Source organism: Halichoeres trimaculatus, unplaced genomic scaffold (assembly GCF_033239565.1).
Source record: "Halichoeres trimaculatus isolate MK-OKI-2021-1 unplaced genomic scaffold, fHalTri1.1 fHalTri1_scaffold_12, whole genome shotgun sequence".
Classification (NCBI taxonomy): Eukaryota; Metazoa; Chordata; class Actinopteri; order Labriformes; family Labridae; genus Halichoeres; species Halichoeres trimaculatus.
In genome coordinates, this window is record NW_027437190.1 from 5,743,676 (window position 1) to 5,764,745 (window position 21,070).

Below are 21,070 nucleotides of genomic sequence, written 5' to 3' on the forward strand. Positions count from 1 at the left end.
GCAATTTAAAAAAATAGTTAAAAAATAAATAAGGGGAGGGCATGCTTAGATCAGTCTGTATGTTAAATCATTTCATGCTTCTTGATATTTAAGGGTCTTTGATGACCTCTGGTGAACTTTGATGAGCCTTACACCAGATGACTGGAGTCCAATCAGAAGAAAGCACACAGAGAGGTCCAGCTCTGAGCATGAAGTGAAGCATATTTAAACCCCTGAATGTTTTATTTAAAATATGCATACATAACACTTGTCCTACAGAACGATACAGAACAGTACAATCACTGGTTGTAATAACATTTAAAAATATAAAACAGATTGTGGCAGAAACAGCCTGCAAGCCAACAGAATCCTACTCAGGCTCCTCACAGCCGGAAGAAACAGAAGAGAAGAAGCCGAAAATACTTCAACTAAATCACAGAAGCAGAAACTAGAAACACTACAGCTGTGACATCAGTGTGTCTGTGTGTGTTTGTGTGTGTGTGAGAGGGCTGTGATGGTGTTGAGCAGATGAGCAGGGTTCCCACAGACAGTCCTGCTGGGATTAAAAGAGGAACAAATCTACTGTAAGTAGAAGTGCGAGTAGGAGCTGCTGGGATATGAGTTAATGTATTTAAAGTGTGTGTGTGTTTGTGTGTTTCTTTTCAGTGCAGTCAGAGGTTTTGGTACAAAGCTGTTTGTAGTAAAATGCAGGCGTGGGAACCCTGAAACACACATGTCCTCCTGTCTGTCATATGTACACCTCACATGCCAAAACAAAGAGAAATACAGCACAGGTACAGAGAACAGCATGTCAGGCAACAGCTCACTGTGAGGAAAAGAAAACATGTTGTTAGTGTATGTTACACCTGTACAAACCTGTTCTCACCTGGTGGGACACAAACCAACCTTCTCCAGCAACTCCTCTGTTACTGAGCTCTGGGATTACCAAAAACCATCAACTGACCATAGACCGTACATCAGAGGTGGTCTGAACCCTCAGACTGAGAGAAAGAGTCAGACAGATGAGGTTTAAGAAAGAGGTTTGAGGAAGAGGAAGAGGAAGAAGGAGAAGGAGTTAGACAGGAGAGGAGTCAGAAAGAGGAGATGGAAAGGGGAGGAGTCAGAAGGAGCCAGTGATGATAATGTAATAAAAGTGCAGTTCTTCATTTCCACTGGAGGCCTCAGATATACATACATTAATGTGTTTTTTTTTGTCCTATCTGACTTCAAAAAGCTGTCTCATTACACAGCTGATCACAACATGTGAGGGTGCTGGGTGTGTGAGTTCATGTTCTTGGTTTCAGTGCCTGGGTGTGTCCCAAATCTCCAACAGTAAAAAGTGCAGTGTGCTTCTTTCAATCCGGACTTTCAGCATGAAGTTAATCGCTGTATACTACATTTGATGTGTGAAGACCAGAACATCCTGGTGTTCAGAGTACAGTTTCAATTAAACGGTAATCTCTGATCAAATATCTGTAGCCTCTATCTTTAGTTATTATCTTTAGTATTTAATCTCTGCAAGCGCTTATGTCTTTTCAGACTTAATATGAGCCACATTTACCAGACCAGTCCAGAAAAAGGTCTCTTTCCTGTACCCAATGGAAGATTCTTTTTTACTCATTACAAGCATTCCATACCTAATTTTTGTAAACATCTCTAAATAGGACACGTTTCTGGATTTGTCAGTTAAATGTGGAACGTATCAAGTATAACAGGACATTTCTTAACTGAAAATAATACAAATATTTGCTTAGATTTCAGTTTTTGTAGTTTAGTAACCATTTTCTGGTCACTGATCTCTGGTCACTTGTTCAGGCCACTCTTCTCTGGTCAGTGATCTCCAGTCACTAATCTGTGGTCACTCTTCTCTGGTTACTAACTGGTAGAAACTAATCTCTTGTCACTTTTCAATGGTCACTCCTCTCTGGTCACTTATCTATGGTCATTCATTTCTGGTTACTTGTCTCTGGTAACTAATCTTTGGCCATTCATATCTAGATACTAATAGATAGAAATTTATCTTGAATCAGTTGTCTCTGGCATTTTATTCCTCATCACCTATCTCTAATTATTAATCACTGGTCACTGATCTCTGGTCACTCTTCTCAAGTCACTTTTCAATGGTCACTAATCTCTGGTCACAAATCTGTGGTCACTCCTATCTGGTAACTAATCTCTGGTCATGAATCTGTGGTCAGTCTTTTCTTGTCACCGATCTCTGGTCAATCTTCTCAAGTCACTTTTCATAGGTCACTAATCTCTGGTCATAAATCTGTTGTCAGTCTTCTCTTGTCACTGATCTCTGGTCACTTATCTCAAGTCACTTTTCAATGGTCACTAATCTCTGGTCACAAATCTGTGGTCACTCCTATCTGGTAACTAATCTCTGGTCATAAATCTGTTGTCAGTCTTCTCTTGTCACTGATCTCTGGTCAATCTTCTCAAGTCACTTTTCAATGGTCAATCCTCTCTGGTTACTAGGCTCTGGTCACTCTTCTCAAGTCACTTTTCAATGGTCACTAATCTCTGGTCATAAGTCTGTTGTCTTCTCTTGTCACTGATCTCTGGTCACAAATCTGTGGTCACTCTTCTCAAGTCACATTTCAATGGTCACTAATCTCTGGTCACGAATCTGTGGTCACTCTTCTCAAGTCACTTTTCAATGGTCACTAATCTCTGGTCATGAATCTGTGGTCAGTCTTCTTTTGTCACTGATCTCTGGTCACTTATCTCAAGTCACTTCAATGGTCACTCCTCTCTGGTCACTAGTCTCTGGTCACTAGTTGCTAGAAACTAATCCCTGGTCACTTATTTCTGGTTACTTGTTTCTGGTCACTTATCTATGGCCACTCATTTCTGGTCACTAATAACTAGATACTCATCCCTTGTCCCTCTTCTCTGGTCAGTCATTGGTAGGAACTAATTTCAAGTCAGTTTTTAATGGCAACTCCTCTCTAGTCACTTATCTGTGGTCATTCATATTGGTAGCTTGTCTCTGGTTACTGATCTCTGGTCATTCATCTCTGGATACCAATAGATAGTAATTAATTTCAGGTCAGTTGTCTCTGGTATTTTATCCCTCATCCCTCTGATTACTAATCTATGGTCACTCTTCTCTGGTCAATGATCTGTGGTCACAAATCTGTGGTCGATCTCCTCTAGTCACTAATCTATGGTCACTCTTCTCTGGTCATTGATCTCTGGTCTCTCTTCTCTGATGACTAATCTATAGTCACTCTTCTCTGGTCACTAATCTCTAGTTACAAATCTGTGGTCACTAGTCTCTGGTAACTAACTGCTAGAAACTAATCTCTGGTCACTCATTTCTGGTTACTCATTCCTGATTACTCTTCTCTGGTTACTCCTCTCTGGATACCAATAACTAGATACTAATCTGTAGTTACGTGTCTCAGGTTTTTTTTAATCCCTTTTTACTTATTTCTGATTACTAATCTCTGGTCACTCTTCTCTGGATACTAATAGCTAGAAACTAATCTATTAAATTATCTCTGGTAATTTATACCCGGCCATTCCTTTCTGGCCACTTATCTCTGGTCATTTGTCTCTGGTTGCTAGTTTTTGGTGGAGTTCTTTAAGAAACAACACACTTACAACCACCTGCATTCTTTGACTGGAGCTATGTTATCTCTTTTAAAGAGAAACTGTGTTCTAAGTGAACGGATAATCCTTCTTTCACTCTGTCACTTTGATTTTTTTCTCAGAGACTAAAAGCAAATGTTGCTTTAAGGGACCAAACTTCACCAAAATGTGTGCATTACTCAGCACACCTGGTTAAGTGTGGAGAGATGGAACAGGGCAAAAGTCCATGAGCTTCAGAGTTTGGTGACACCCCTTGGTGTTGGTCAGCTTTTCATATACAGCCTATGATACAGGTAAAAAAAGTTATGAGCTGCTGTTTTACAGTCAACAAATCCAATGTTTGGACCACATGTATTCATCCACAGGTGAAAATAGTCCCCACAAAGGCACCTTTTCTCCTGTTTAATATAAAAGAACTTTTTATGGAAACGTAAAAAAGACTCTTCGTAAAACTCCTGTGAGGGAGTTTGTGTGGTCTTTGGCACACCCTGTGGACAAAAAGCTAACGTTTGTCTCTTTTCTAACACACATCTGTAAGAAGTGGTTCTTTAAAACCACATCCTGTTGTTGTTAAACACCCAATTTCAAGGTTATCTGCCTTAAATGGCCAACTGAGAGTAAAGGGTGCTTCTGTCATATTGAGAAATAACTCTTTAGAGTCATCTTCATGCTTCTAGTTTGCTTTCTTAGATCATAAAGAGGCACTGGTGTTAGTTTCAGTGCATTTCATTAAAAAACTCCTTAAAGGAGCTTCAAATGTTTAGGTATACTTCAGTCTTTATAAAGACTTTAAGAGCACCAGTAGATCAACAACAAATAAAGACAAGAATTATTCTTAAATTTCAGCTTAAGTTGGAAAGTTAAAAGTCTACCTCTTTTAACTTTTTCAAAAACTAGCAATGATTACTGAAAGGTCTTTTAAGCCATACGTCTTCCTTTATTTTCAACATTTCAAACGTGGCCTTTGGTTTATCAGTTACAGACTGACACACTGCTGGTTCTGGTCTTTACATGGGATTTGTTGACAATGTGGGACAGGGAAAAACACCAGCCTTAAGTTTAAAACATTTAAGTCCCAGTGAGGGATTCTTGGGCCCAGTTAGCCCTCAGGGGGTTTAGTCCTTCCATGTAACAGCTCTGTACCAGAAATACAGATAATGTGTGATGTTTGAACATGTAACAGCTACACTGAAGTCATAGAGTTTCAAAGAGGACTGCTTTGTAAGAGCAGAGGTAACAGAAACAGATGGGTTAGAGATGTGCTGACTGTTTTGACCTTTGTGTGGGTTAGAGGTGTCACATTATAACGGAAAATGGACTCAGGTGTGCACAGGTGAGGGCCATAAACTTCATATATCACACAGGAACTGCTGTACACACTCAGCCAACCATGCATCACTCTACATGATACAAAGATGGAGTGTGAGCCACCAAACACGTCGTCCTGTCAGTGCATCATGCTCATCAATACTCAGTTTTCTCTGACTAGAAGGAAAAAATGATAAAACTCTTATTCTGCTTCTAAAAAGGACAAGATAACGGAGGGTTTGCATTAAGAAGATACTCTTCAGAGTGGTAGTACATCCATCAAATGTTCCTGTTGATAAAATCTCTCAAAAGGTTCGGAGAGGGAAACAGTTCTTCAGACTGAACACAGATCCCCCATGGTCAGTGATCTACTCATCAATAAATAACGTAGAGAATATAAATAAGAGGTAAGGGGGAGGGGGTGGTGGTCCAGGAGGGGGCTGAAAGTCCACACAAGAGGGGAGGTGAGCCTGATGCTGGAGATGGAGCCCAGCTTGGCGTGGCTGCTCACGCAGCTCTACAGGAACTGCCCCCAGGAAGCAGCTGTCCAATGATCAGAGCTTTCCCTGCTGCATCACTTCAAGTGTTTATAGAGTCTCAGAGCTCCTCAGGGTCAACTGGGCTACGGACCATCAGCTGTCCATGCTGCAACATTCTGCTAAGAGAGAGGGAAAACACATCATCATCATCATCAATCAACACCATCATCAGTAACATCTTTGGAGTAAACTATGGAGTTCCACAAGGCACAGTGCTTAAACCAATTCCTTTCACTTTAAATTTTTATCCCTTAGGTGGTTTCATAAAGTAGCACACCATAAAATCTCACTGTTATTACAACGACACAATAAAGCCAGAAGAAACCATTCTGTACAACTAAACTAGAAGCACCCCTCAAAAAGTAAAAACCTGGAAGAGCAGATTCTTTTTTACTGCTAATCTTAGAATAAAACTGAAATGGTTTTAGTAGTAAGACGTAAACATCTTAGGGCACTTTTTCTAATGAGAAAACCTCCTTTGATATCATCAGCCTGGCATCCAGCACCACAGTTAGGAACCTGTGAGTTCTGTTAGATCAGGACTTGTCCTTCAAGTGATGGAGGCTCACACTGCTGTAGGTTCACTCTACTATAGGCTCAGACTGCTATAGGCTCACACTGCTGTAGGATCACTCTACTAAAGGCTCAGACTGCTATAGGCTCACACTGCTGTAGGCTCACTCCACTAAAGGCTCACACTGCTGTAGGCTCACACTGCTATAGGCTTAGACAGCTATGGGTTAGACCACTGTAGGCTCAGACTGCTATAGGCTCAGACTGCTGTAGGCTCAGACTGCTATAGGCTGAGACTGATGTAGGCCTTGACTGCTATAGGCCTTGACTGCTGTAGGCTCAGACTGCTGTAGGCTCAGACTGCTGCAAGCTTAGGCTGCTATAGGCTTAGACTGTTGTAGGCTCAGACTGCTATAGACTTAGACTGCTGTAGGCTTAGACTGCTATAGGCTTAGACTGCTGTAGTCTTTGACTGCTATAGCCTCGGACTGCTGTAGGCTTAGACTTCTATAGCCCGGGACTGCTGTAGGCTTAGACTGCTACAGGCTCAGGCTGCTATAGGCTTAGACTGCTGTAGTCTCAGACCGCTGTAGCCTCGGACTGTTGTAGGCTCAGACTGCTTTCGGCTTAGGGTGCGGCCATACTATCAATCTAAACCGTGCAATACTCGAGCACAATTGCCCCCCAGTGGCAGCGCCATTCAACTGCTTGAGAGTACAGCCAGCTGTCACACTACTTCAGTATGAACCGGACTTTAGCAGGTATCACACACGTCATTGTAGAGCATGTGTTTACATGAAGTGTGACCTTATCAGAGTCAGTAGAGTGAGACACAGAGAGCACTGCTAAAACTTTAGAGACTTTCTGACTGACGGTAAGTCGTTTTCTGTCTGACACAGTACTCAAACATAGCACACTTGCGGTCACACTGGCCAACTGAACTGGGCTTTCGGGTTAAAGAGGCTTTGCCAATGTGACTGCTCCCTCTGCCTGCTATAGGCTATGACTGCTATAGGTTCAGACTGTTATTGGCCCAGACTCATAGGCTCAGACTGCCATGGGGGACTTAAACACAACGTTTCTATCCCATATCTTCTCCTCTGGTCAGTCACTTTGTATTTTAGTGAGTGGTTATTGACCACAGATCTTTCCGGATGTCCCTGAGCCCACTTGTCTCATGTGCTCCTCAGAACTTTAACTCTCTCCCCCTCTTCAACCCCAACACGGTCTCAGCAGATGTCTGTCTAACCTGAGTCTGGTTCTGTTTGAGGTTTCTGTTTGTTAAAAAAGGTTTGTTCTTACCCACTCTAACTTACTTGAGGTATACAAAGTAAACTCTAAATATTTAAAGGTATATAACTCTACAGAATCATGGTGGGTTAAGATGAACTCAGACTGTTTAATGCATGATGGGACTGAATGAGCTGGAATCATCAGTTTAAAACAAACCAAGTTCTCTGCCCACTGATATCAACCACAACATTCAGAATGCTCTGAAACAATCATACACTGCTTCTCACATTAATACCATTGAGTCCTTCTGCATCCTGGACATCCAGGAAAGGGGCAGGTCCCCAGATCCGGACGGTCCCGTCATCAGAAGCGCTGGCCAGCAGTCCAGGCAGGACGGGGTTCCAGCTCACACAGTTGACCGTTCGGGTGTGACCTGTCAGCTCGGCGATGGGCAGCTCACTGCGCCGGTGCCAGATGTAAACTTTGTGGTCTGATGGAAGACGAGACATGGGTCATATTTCAATAATTATATTTCACCTGCCACAGAATGTGCAGGAACAGAGAGGATTCACCTTTGGTGTGAGTGTCTGGGACCTAATTACCCATAAAGGCAGACGTGTTAGTATAACAGTTTATTCGTCTTGCCATTGTTTGCCTTTCTTTTCCTGTTCCAAACTCTTTTATACTTCAGTCTATGATATATTAATATGAGATTTGCACATGAACTGGTATGAGGTGTGAGCGCCCTCTGCTGGGCCCTGTGAGCAGTATGCTGTATACTTTTAACAATATCTTCATAATCTGCTAAACTGATACCTCAAACCTCTAACCCCTCACTCTGCACTCTCTCCTGTAAACAAGCTTTGATGAGTGTGTGTAGCTCCAAATTCCAACAGTTAGCTGAAGTATGTGTTCCTTTGTGTCTTTGTGCCAGTCATGAGGTAATCTGCCTGTTGTATCTTCTGACCTTCACTTCCACTGGCGATGAAGTCTTCGTTGTGTCCTCCGAAGCAGGAGTGGATGGTGTAGAAGCCCTGGGTCACTCCCTGGTATTTCCTCACCAGCACCCGGTCCTGCAGGTCCCACAGGTGAACTCCCTGTAGAGACACATAAAACTGAGTTCCAGGATGGATTACAGCAAACAGCTTCATAAAATCGCACATCAGTTTCTGTTGTCTGCTCTGTCTCACTTGTCTGTCTATTTTAACAAGTATACCCATGATGCTCAGCAGCTCCGTGCAGTTAGCTTGTTTTGGGTCTGACTGTGCATAGATGAGCTGTTAGCATCTCTGATCTCTTCAGCAGATAATCCCGCATTTCACATGTCACCCTTTTTGTCAGTGCTGTGATTAACCCTATGGAGCCTAGCATGGCACCAGCACTACTATTTGAATATTTTTGATTGGCAGTGGGTTTGAAAGTAAATAAGTTAGATTGATCTTTCTTTTTGTATTTAAAATCTGAGGAGTTACATCAACATTTCACACATTCACCATATCTTTAGGAAACTTTTTTTGTTGCAGTGATGGATTTATTAAAATACAGTGGAGGATTAGGGCCACATTAAAAGAAAAAAGTAATGTTACGAGATAAATCTCATAAATTTACAACAATAGTCATAAATTTATGAGAATAAACTCATTTTCATAGTCTGTAGTTTAAAAATGAGAGTTCACATATGTGTAAAATGATGTGATAACACTCTCCTGGGGGAAGTTATTGAATATTTCTGTGTCACATTTTTTTGTTGCTATTTGCAGACGGTCTCTGTGCATTCAAGCAAGAGCCAGCTCTGCACAGAGGCCAATGCAAGTTCCAGGCTCGTAAGGACGGCTTGTTATGAGGGCAATACGTTTGCTGCTTGTAGTCCACCTTGCTGATTGTAAAGAGGTGTCGATTTGTAAAACAGTGTTTCACTGATGAGTTATTTATTGGGGAAAGCCGAATCTGGGAATATCATTCTGATTTTACTGAAGTTATTAACAAAGCCCAAGTTTCTAGTGGTATCTACCTTTTCATGGTCCCTATAATAACAACAGTGTTCTGCTGATTTGCCAAAAGATGAAATAATTCCTAAATTGTAAAATCTTTACCTAAGTATAACTACACAAGATGCTCCATGTTCCTTGTTTCTCTACAAGGAAACAAGGAAAACCTGCTCTCCTGCTCTCTTGAAAACCTGGCTATTAACCAATATAATTAATTTTTTCTCTAAAATTTATGACTTTGCCTTGCAAATTGACTTATTTTTTTCTTTCATGTGGCCCTAATCCTTGTGTAAAAATACACAACAGAGCTGACATGAGGAAAATCTTTATAAACAACACCATTAGATATCATAAATTGTTTTGTATGTAAGGTATGTGTGTTCATGAGTATATGACAAAGAAATTTCACTTCACCATTGTAAATAATTGGTTTTGATGTTGATGCTGTCTTTATGCATTGTTTTTTTAATATATGTTTTCATTTTATTTTACAGTTTACAAAAATGACTTTATCAATGATCTTTTGATCCCGTATGAACCACCAAGACCACTTAGGTCTTCTGGATCAGGTCTGCTTTCAGTCCCCAGAGTCAGAACTAAACATGGAGAGGCAGCATTCAGCTTCTATGCTCCAAATATCTGGAACAAGCTGCCAGAAAATATCAGGTCTGCTGAAACTCTTAGCTCATTTAAATCCAGGTTGAAGACCCACCTTTTTACAGCTGCCTTTTATTAGAACATTTTAACAAATCATTTTAATATCATTTTAATATCTTGTCTTTAATTTTGTACTGCAAATTTTATCTTAAAATCTGTTTTTATCTTAAAATCTGTTTTTCAAATCTGTTTTAAAATCTATTTTAATCTTTTGTTTGTTTGTTTTTTGTTGTTGTCTGTTTTATTGTATCTTTTTAATTAATCTAATTTTTAATTGAATTTTAATTGTTTTCAATAATTTGTTCTGCCTGTAAAGCACTTTGAATTGCATTGCTGAAATGTGCTATAGAAATAAACTTGCCTTGCCTTGCCTTGCCGTGCCTTATCTCAGAAAGCAAGCTGTATACAGACCTCAACTAAATTTCCGGTGGTTACAAAAGAAAATGCTTAACTTTTCTGACAGGACACATCCATGCAATTTCGGTATTTTAAAATATTATTAAAACTTAGGATACATGGGTTACATTGATGGAAAATAAAATAAAATCACTCCATAATATTGCACTATAGTTTGTAAAAATGTAATATTATGTCCTGGTGGTCTTAAAGTGCTAAGACACCCTCTCTTTGTGGAGCCCTTCAGTGAATCTGACCCTCAGTGTTCAGTAAGCTGAGCCATAAGCAGCTGACGCTGTGCAGAGGGAAGCAGGTGCTCACCTGAGTGGCCACGTTGAGCAGGGCTAACCGTCCGTTTTTAGAGACGGTGAAAGACATGATGGGATGATCCTCCTGCACTCTGCAATGACACACCACAAAACCTCATTAACAGGCAGAACACACACACTGAAGAAGAGAAGAAGACGTGTAACACCTGTAGCACCTGTGGGACAGGCCTCTACATAAACACACGAACACAGGGCTGTGATCATCCCTGCTGTCATGACTCACATGTTTCTGTCTGTCAGGTCCTCAAAGTTGTACCCTCTGATGCGTTGGTGTGTGTCTGATGCCAGGACGGTCCGGCCGTCACTCAGACACCACAGACACTGCACCCGGACCCCCTCCCATGAGTCCAGCAGGTTCCCATCCAGATCCTGTGGACAGAGACATTCAGATTGTCCCATCATCATCATCATCATCATCATCATGAGTCTGCAGCAAGATGCCACGACTTCATGCTTTCATCCATAAAGGATCAGGCTGACTGTGTAACTACAGTTAAAGAAGCAAAACACCGAATACTAAATTATCTGGATGTTTTCTGCGGATCGTGTCAGTTCCTAAAGTGTCCACTAGAGGCTGTCAACACATGCCCAGGGGTTTCCAATAACACCCATTTTAAGATGATATGTTTACCTACACACTCAGTGACACACTCACACACAAACTCTGTTACTCACACACTGGTAGAACTGTCCTCGCTGCCCCCCGGTGACGAAGCGTTTGCCGTCAGGGTTCCACGCCACACTGGTCAGACTGTCCTCATGAGACTGACTCATCTTCGTACGCAGCTCCCCCGTCTGCACGACAAAACACACACATCACACACACTCTACCTCACTCTGAGATCAACAGTTTGTCATGTCACTGAATCAGCCAATCAGACACTGCAAGGAGGAGGAAGAGGAAAGATGGAGATAGAGGAGGAGAGAGATAGAGAGCAGGGAGAAATGGAGGAGGTGGAAATGGGAGAAAAGAAGGAGATGAAGGTGTAGGTTGAGGAGAATGTAGGGGAGGTGAAGATGAAGACAGAAAAGATGAAGAAAGAAGAGGTGTAGATGAGGAGAAGCTGGAGGAGGTGTGATTAAGGAGGTGGTGTAGATGAGGAGGTTTTAGTGGAGAAGGTTTAGATGAGGAGTTGTAGATGTAGGGTGTAGAAGAAGGAGGAGGTATGGACAAGGTGGTGTAGATGGGGGCGTTAAGATGAGGAGGTGGAGAAAAGGAGTTGTAAATAAGGGGGTGTAAATGAGGAGGTGTCAATGAGGTGGTGTATATGAGAAAGGAATATATGAAAGCTAAAGAAGGAGGAGGTGTGGATGAGAAGTTGTAGATGGATAGTAGCAAATAAGGAGGTAAAGCAGGAGGAGGAGAAGCTGTGAAAGAGGAGGTGTAGATGAGGGTGTGAGAATAAGAAAGAAGTGAATGAGGGGGTGCAGATTAATTGGTATAGTAGAAGAAGACATAGATAGGGGGTGTAGATGAAAGGAGGTTGAAATAAAAAGTGTAAATAAGGAGGTGTAGATAGGAGTGAGGATGGGGAGGTGTAGATGAAGGAAGTACAGATGAGGTGGTGGACATAAAAAGGTGTAGATTGGGAGAAGCAGATAAAGGAGATATAGATGAGGAGATGTAGATAAAGGAGTGTGGATTAGGAGTTGTAGATAAAGAGGTGTAAATAAGGAGGTATAAATGAAGGAGGTGTAGATAAGGAGCTGTATATGAATAGTCTTAAGTAAAGAGCCGTAGATGAGGGAGGTATATTTGAGGAGGTGAACATAAAAAGTTGTAGTAGGAGGAGCAGATGAAGGAGTTGTAGATGAGGAGGTGTACATAAGGAGGTGTAAACTTAAGAGATGTTAATAATGAGGTGTAGATTAGGAGGTGTAGATGAAGGAGGTGTTAGTGAGTGGGTGTAAATTAGGAGGTTTAGATGAGGAGGTGAAATTAAGGAGGTGTGGATGAGGGTGTGACAATGGTGAGGTGTAGAGGAGGAGGTGTTAATTTAGGAGGTGTAGAGGGGAGGTGTGAATAAGGGGTGTAGATTAGGTGGTGTAGATGAGGAGGTGTTAGTGAGAGGGTGTAAATTAGGAGTTTTAGATGAGAAGGTAATATTAAGGAGGTGTGAATGAGGTGTAGATGAGGAGGTGCAGATGAGGAGGTGAAGATTAGGAGATGTAGATGGGGAGGTGTAAATCAGGAGGTGTAGATGACGAGGTGTGGATGAGGTGGTGCAAATGAGGAGGTGAAGATTAGGAGGTGTAGATGAGGAGTTGTAGATTAGAAGCTTTAGATGAGGAGGTGAAGATTAGGAGGTGCAGATAAGGAGTTGTAGATAAGGAGGTTTAGATGAGAAGGCAAAGATGAGGAGTTGTAGATGAGGAGTTGAAGAAGAGGAGCTTAAAATGAGGAGGTGTAGATAAGGAGGTGCAGACAGAGCTCATTTGAAGTCTTTTTTATCTTGGAGCTGCAGCAGCTCATGATGACTGGTCCTGTCTGTTAAACAGAGTGTGAAGAAGTGGGTGTGTGTTCAGTGTGTGTGTGTGTGTGTGTGTGTGTGTGTGAGAGGAACAGGGACAGTCAGCAGTGTGACACAGATGGTGGGGAGTGATAGCTGGTTGGTCAAGGAGGATCTACTCTGCTGTTTTATTACACGATCCAGATCAGGATCCAAATGATGAAACTCACAGGTTTAGACTTTTATTTTGAAAATCAGTCTGTCATGGTTCAGGTATTATCTTTTAATGGGCTTTTTGTGTCTTTTATGACCACAGGCTGGACTTGAACCTGGGCCACCTGCATTAGGGTCAACCTATTGCAGTACAACCTAGACCACTAGACCATCTGTGCCCCAGGTCTGTCATATTTTGGGTCAAGGAAACTTCCTGTCAGTTTACCAACACCTGTACCTCTGGGTAAAGCCTGCCACAGGTAACCTGGTCAGCTGTATATAATGACATCATATACGCTGTCACAACGTACCTGAACATTCCACAGCCACAGCTCGGAGCAGTCATCAGGTCCACAGGCGATCAGGTACGCATCATCAGGACTCCACGCCAGGTATGAGACCCCATACGCATGACCCTCAAGAGTCTTCAACAGCTTCAGCTGCTGAGTCTCCTGCACACACACACATACATGTGTCAGCAGCATATTAACCTCACCTCCTGCTCTGATGATGATGTCATACATATACTTACCGTGTCGACGTGCCACACGATCACTGTGGTGTCTTTGGAGCCGGTGGCCAGTTTGGTGCCATCGTTGGAGAACTTACAGAACCAGACCTCGTTACAGTGTTCAGTCAGGATCTGCTGAGTGTAGCACGGGAACTGTTTCCTGCACACACACACACACACACACACACACACACACACACACACACACACACACACACACACACACACACACACACACACACACACACACACACACACACACACACACACACACACACACACACACACGGACTAACTGGTGTTCTCTGACTCAGGGTGTATTGATCTGACTGTGACATCTCTTTATCAGCCCTCTGCTGCGTCTAGAAGAGTTTATATTTGAAAGGATCGATTATATTTCTGCTCACCGGCTGCAGGCATGGTCCAGCAGCAGGGACACAGAGTCCAGACCCCCGTCCAGCTTGGTGTTGTGGTAGAGACAGCGGTCCCTCTGCAGCTCCACTGCCTGCTTCAGCAGAGTCTGCAGGCGGCGAGGAGGCAGCATCACGGATGGAGGCAGATACGCTGGAGACACACGGACCGAGAGGAAGGATGGAGCAAAGTGAATGTGTGTTTGATTCATATAAGGAGTTTGATCACATTTCAATTCCATACTCAAAGCTAAAGGCGATCCAAAATATCAGTGTGCAGTATGTGTTTTATGTCTCCAACTTCAGGTTTTATTCAGCTTTTGTTTCTCATTCTAGCTCTGAGGGATTTTCTTAGCTGCTGTTTTCTAGCGTGAGTGTTTGAGCTGTTCTTTGTGAGAGAAGCCTTGTTTACACACAGTGTAAACACGCACACACAGTAGAGAACAATCAGAGCACAGAGGCAGTGTGAGTTGTACAGTAGCAGAGTGTGAGTCACTCTCACTCACTCTGCAGTCTGTCCAGCAGCTTTGTTCGGGACGTCGTGCCTTTTCCCTCCCACTCTGCTTTAGCTCTCAGGTCCTCTGCATGGCTGCACATCAGGTACCTACAACACACACACACACAAACACACACAAACACACACACACACACACACACACACACACACACAAACACACACCTCCATCAGGATCATTTTCTGTTTTGTGTCAAATAATACTTTTCTCCAGTATACTGTACACCCAAACATAGACAGTAACACCCTGTCAGAGCGCCTTAGATAGAGTATTCAGAGACTGTCCATTTCTGTCACCTCTTAAAACAAGAGTCTAAAAGTCCTTTTACAAATGAAAAAGATTCCTTTATCTCCTCTCCTCAGTTCTTTGAGAGCCTGATATTACATTACATTACATTTGGACTGAGATGATGGAGGCAAAGACTGGGACTGTTGGTGGACTTTTTCAATTTTGGGGTTTTTTCACTTGAAGATGCTGTGAAGACCATCTGTGTAAAGGAGATTGCAGTGACACCTTCAGCCAAATTCACAGAGATTAGATCCTCTTTTTAACACTACTCTTCTTTGTTTAAGACAACTTTTAAGTAGAAAGAAAGCAACTGGGTAAGGTATCTATTAACAGTTACAGAGTGCTACAGTTTGAAAAGTGATATGAGTAAACTTTGTCAGTTTGTGGTGTAGTTTAGTAGCCAGCTATAATTAGTACTGTGGACAGTCCAGTGCTTAACGTTAGTGAATCCTGGTTATGTCCTACCACTCATCTACCAATCAGAGCTAACGTAACCTCACTCTTCATTTTATTGATAAACTCTCAAGTTTGAACAGACCACTGCAGAATAACTGCTGACTGTGGGTTGGAGTGAACATTAGCACTAACATTTTAGCTCCTGTGTTAGCCTTTAGCTTGTGCTCTATCTCTCTCCTGTTTATCTTTCTTCTGCTCTTCTGTCCTTTTTCTGTCCGTGGATGTTTCCTCTGTATTCCTTTCAGTCGCAATCTGTAGCAGCTCCTCTTCTGAGTAGCTACTCCGGTTCATACAGGTATCCTTTTGGTTCCAAAGTGAATGAAACTTCATCGTCGCTGTCATAGTCACTCATTTTGAATTTCCTACGCTGCCTCACAATCCTTAGAGTACAAACAAAAGAATTACGATACTTGATCAAACTTACACGAGGCTAAAACCAGCGCCCGAAGCACAGCTTGTTTACTTTCCCTACAGCTGAAAGGAGGAGGGGGGACGGAGCGCACTAGTGCTGCGTGTAAGGACACATGACCAGTTAGTTGGGTCCAAATAAATGTTTATATTTCCGAAGACATAATGCACTTAAAAAATATTTTATGTATCATATTCTTAAACTGTGGTATTACTTTTTGATTTTAGTTCTTGTAGGCAGAGAAAATAGCCTTTGAATTTGGTACCGTCTCTACCTGTTAGTGCCTATTTCCTCATCACCACTGATTACAGTTTGAGTCTTACTGAGGGAGAGGAGACAACTTTCTACTGTATCTAATGTCCTTAGTGGTCACATAGAGCTCATACAACCCCACTTCAAAAAAACTGAACTATCCCTTTAAAGCATACGTTCTCTTTCATACATCGGTTGTCTACTTGTTTAGCATCAGTTTCTGATAGGACCACTAAAAAAAAAAGCTAAAAACTGTTGGTTTGGGTCCCAAAGGACTTACACTAGGTAGGCGCTTGAGACCCTGATTTTTTTTCTTTTTAAATTGATTTTTAATTGTTTTCTTTAATTATGTTTTGCTGGTTTGTGCATCTGTAAAGCACTTTGAATTACCTTGCTGAAATGTGCTAAATAAATAAACTTGCCTTGCCTTGATATTTAATGCAGAAAATCTGGAGGTGAAAAAAATTGCAGTACTGTGAGTGTCCACTGGTGGCAGGCTTCCAGCTGCAGAGAAATCCCTGTTTGGTGTCATGTTAAAATGTAAATCAGGGGAAAGTGTTTACAACCTCATACACCAACACTCTGTAAAACGTGGCTCACTTTTTTTTTTGGATGGTTACCATTTTAGACACATCACCTCAGATCATTCACAGATGAGGACTTAATTTACACATCTGCATAAGTAGAGGCTGAGTGCTCCTCAGCTCCTCTTTATCTGTTTCTACTTTGATCAAAGCTCCTGTTAAATACAACTCGGCGTTCCATGGATGTGCTTCCTCCTGCCTCTATGGACACATACGGGTGATGTCACTGAGACTACAGACAGGTGTATACGGGTGGGGAAGTGACACAGATTGATTTTACATCATCAGAGATTTTCATTTCACAGATCTTTCATAGAGATCACATAAATTTCCCAGCACGTGGTAGTGTCTCTGGTTTGTTGATAAGAGTTCTGATGAATGCGTTTTTTTCTTTGTCTGATTTGATGAACTCTCATATGTTACCATGGAAACCCTTTCTCATTATGTGTGTGTGTGTGTGTGTGTGTGTGTGTGTGTGTGTGTGTGTGTGTGTGTGTGTGTGTGTGTGTGTGTGTGTCTCAGCCTGTGGGGAGCACACTGACCCGCTCAGAATGTGGATCCGCTCCGTGTTGTACTTCAGTGGAGTGAGCTCAGCTCGGAGGACCTGCAGTGCCTCCAGAACCTTCCCGTCCTCCAGATACTCCAGATACTTCTGCTGCAGCAGCAGGAACTTCATCCTCTGCACAGAGAGAGCAGCAGGGGGGGTTAGAGAGCACACATGACTAGTCTTTGTCACACATTCTGTGAAGGTTATTGAGTCCATCATCTGAACAATCTCTGCAAAGCCTCTGTTAGTGCTTAAGGAGCTGAGAGTCACTGTTTCTGACACTGATAGTGCTCCTCCTGCTGTTGCTCTCCATACAGACTGTTTTGTCCTGCAGACACTAAAGCCTGCTCAGAGCCTTGACAACAGATTCAGCATAAAGAGACAAGTCTCTCCTTGACTGTACTGACAGTTGCAGGTTTTGAGAGTTCTGTCTTTGTCTATTAGCTCATTTCAAGCTTTATTTTTTAAATTTTAGGTTCTTGCTGTCTTAACTCAGTCAGTGTAGATGGACTTCAGCTGTTCTGCTTTGAATGTAGACAGCACACTCCTGAAACAGGCTCATTGTTGTTGTTTTCTACAGGAAATAAAGGTCTCATCTGCGAGTGGTGGACATGTGGTTTCAAACTTCTGTGACTTACCACGATCGCACTGGGAGAATGCATCAGAGCCTTCAGCTCGTTCAGGTCACTCTCAGCCTGAACAAAGACAAAGGACAAAGAACGATGTGATAAATCCGCATGATTGAAGGCTCATTTGGTGTAAATCCACAGCACACACACACACACACACACACACACACACACACACACACACACACACACACACACACACACACACACACACACACACACACACACACACACACACACACACCTTGTCCCACTCTCCCTCCATGACGTGGTTACGGAACTTGGTGGCTGAGGGGTGCTCCAGTCTGCATCCAGACTCCTGCATCAGGAGGTCCACCGTCTGACTGTAACAATGACCAGAGAGAACAGCCAATCAGTGTGTTCAAAGTCAGTCACCTGGGATGGCCTCTCACCTCAGAACAGGAAGTACAAGGTGCACAACCATGTAGTCAACAAGCAACAACAGGTGGCTTAATGAAAAAGATATTGTCTGACTAAAAATACATTTAAAACCACTTTAACATTTACTCCTCACAGCACCGAACTGAAACCATCCTGTGGTCCCAGTTCCTTCATGTCGGAGATATTCCAACAACTGGTCAGTAAAACTTAATGTGGTTCTAAAGACAGCTGAGTGTGTTTAACAAAGAGCACAGCAAGGACACAAGTTTAACAAAAACAGGACTGACTCATCACACACAGTCCCACACAGTTCTGTGGAAACTAGTTTGGGTGTGTGTATTATCACCAGCAGGCCCGATTCACCTGTCAGGCCTGCTGGTGATAACATACACACACACACTTCTGTTTGACAACCTGTGAGGGAGTGTTCACACTTCTCTGATCGGGCGGGCCCCACAGAGAAAATGACTCCCTTCTTAAAGTTTCTCCATGAATCATACTCTAAGTACAAACATCAAACGCTCACACAGCTGCTTCAACACTGAGGATAATAAAGGACACATTACACCAACCACAGCCAGGGTCTTTGACAAACTGGTCCTCAGAGACTTTGAAACATGGGATATTTTCCACAACTTTAAGCACAAAAATAAAATCTACATTAAAATACACAGAAGGCTAGCAGCCTGTGTGAATAAAGCCCAGCTGGTTGATTAGTGCTGCCTCTAAAAAAACAGCCAATCAGAAGTTAATTAGAAGGGGGCACTGGCAGAGACCAATCAGATTTGGTGTCGGGCCCCCCCTGGCCCCCACACTGTGCAGCCCCTGTGAGAGAGTACACAGTGTTAAATCTGCTGGTTTTGGTTCTACAGAGAACAACATGGTCCTCCTCTGACAGCGGACCAGACTACCCCCATCCAGCTCGGCCTGGTTTGGGTTCAGTCACAGGAACTTACTTGAGCCCCAGGTCGTGTAGATGTTGTCCTATGAGCCGGATGACGTCCTCCTCGGACTGGGACAGTCGCTTCTTCTTCTTCAGGCCCGGGCTGGCCTCCGCCGGGCCGCTGCTGTTGTTGGACGCGGGCTGGACCGGGACTCCGTTGTTGTTGACGGAGTTGCCGTTGTTGGAGACTGACAGCAGACCGTTGGAGTGAGCTGCCCCAGTGGCGGAGGAGGATGAGGACTCTCCGTTCTGAGCTCCATTCCTACAAGACAGCTCCGAGTCCCGGTCCCGGTCCTGTCCGGCCCCGTTAGCCTGCATGTTCCCGGGCTAGAACAGGGTCCAGATGTGTGTTAAACCGGATGACACTGCGGAGGAATCGAACGCTCCGTTACAGACACCGACAGGCCCACTGACCCAGATGCAGCCCCGCACCGCTCTGTTCCCCCTGCGGCCGAGCCTGGCTGAGTGTCAGACGGAGGTGACCCGCTTCTGAAGCCGGAGGACGGAAGGTGGGATCCCAGACTCAGCGGGCCCACTTCATCGTGCGGATCTCGACGGTTCTGGTCGCTGTCAGGTGAACAGGTCGGTACAGCTTGTTATTGTTGCTCTCAGACAGCTGCAGCTCTGTTATGGACTGACGCAATGACGTCAGCGGAAATTCCTTCACGTATTTGTACGTAAGCTGCGTCACCAGCAGGGGGCGCTGAAGTAGATATATAAAACTTTTGTAACTGATGTAGTATGTGTTAATCATGAGATTTTATTTCAAGTGTAGCATCAAGTAAAAAAATAAAATAAAAAAATAAAATAAAAAACGTTTTGTTCAATTATTATTATTATTATTATTATTATTATTATTATTATTATTATTATTATTATTATTATTTAATCTCCTGATGTGAATTCACAGGATATGTTTTACCACCATGTGATAGTTGTACTGTTTGTTGTGGAGAAAAGTTTTCTTGTATTAATAAAAAATAAAACTGCTTTATAAATTCACCATTCTCTCTCAGAAGTGTAATTGTCACCCTCACCATAAACAGGGAGCTCTACAACAGGCTTGAACTTTTTATCCAATAATTGACTATTTGCCTTTTTATAGGTATGACATCTTTAAGATATGTATGTCTAAGAAGTTTCTGTAGCTGAATGTAGATAAAACAGTGATGATTGTCTGTTCTAGAACAGGAATGATCACACATTTAGGCTCTCTGTCACAAAATATCTCTGCCAGGTGTAAAACTCTAGGTGTCATCTTTGATGAGAACCTCAGTCTAAACCAGGCTGTCATCCTGGTTATGCAGTCTTGTTTTCTGAAGAAGAGGAAAATATTCAAAATGATTGAAGTGCTTTTACAGGTGAGCATGTTTTAACCCTCCAAATGCTGCTTTATTCCCTTTTCAGGTGATATCACACAGGTATTTCAATCTTTTTCTTTCTTAATTCTTCTTGTGGCATGTTTTAATGAGTTGTGTTTTTAGCCTTTAATATTGTTTGTTTCTCTTTCTTGTTTTATAGCCTTCCTCATCCCTTCCTTGTTTCTGTTCTTTGTAAAGTCTTTGCCCTCTTCACTCTTTTCTTGTTTTATTTTGTGAAGCACTTTAAACCACAGTTTAAAAAACTGCTCCATAAATAAGTTTGTTACTCTTGACAAGTAGCTCATAAAAACAGACCTCTAAAACCTGGACTGTTCCTTTAAGATACTGTAGCATTCTGGATGGAGCTGTGGTTTGAGGTCACTGTGCAGAAATAATGACGCACACAAAGTGGAGTTTTTATTAATCAACTTTCTTTATGATGACAAGTGAATGAAATAAAGAGGGCACACTGACAGAGAAAATCTTCAAAACCAGGAGTGAGAAGACCTGAACCTACAAGAGATCTACATCAGTCCACTAAAAACTGAGACAAGGAAT

At 42.5% G+C, this 21,070-nt stretch overlaps 1 protein-coding gene across 4 annotated transcripts; it reads right to left on the bottom strand.

The window, feature by feature from the left end:
- Positions 1-191: 191 nt before the first annotated feature.
- Positions 192-19,793, bottom strand: wdr26a (WD repeat domain 26a). Of its 4 annotated transcripts, none has more exons than XM_074683187.1 (14): positions 19,165-19,793; positions 18,051-18,150; positions 17,816-17,872; positions 17,173-17,309; positions 14,633-14,730; positions 14,124-14,280; positions 13,738-13,876; positions 13,517-13,657; positions 11,218-11,337; positions 10,766-10,911; positions 10,535-10,613; positions 8,140-8,269; positions 7,468-7,662; positions 192-5,542 (listed from the first exon to the last, which is right to left on the bottom strand). In XM_074683187.1, the coding sequence occupies exons 1-14, from the start codon at positions 19,467-19,469 to the stop codon at positions 5,520-5,522; spliced, it is 1,827 nt and encodes a 608-aa protein (XP_074539288.1). In that variant the 5' UTR covers positions 19,470-19,793; the 3' UTR covers positions 192-5,519. The 4 variants fall into 4 exon arrangements, with proteins under 4 accessions (XP_074539288.1, XP_074539287.1, XP_074539286.1 ...); XM_074683186.1 differs by having other exon boundaries at positions 192-5,545; XM_074683185.1 differs by having other exon boundaries at positions 7,460-7,662.
- Between the last annotated feature and the right edge of the window lie 1,277 nt (positions 19,794-21,070).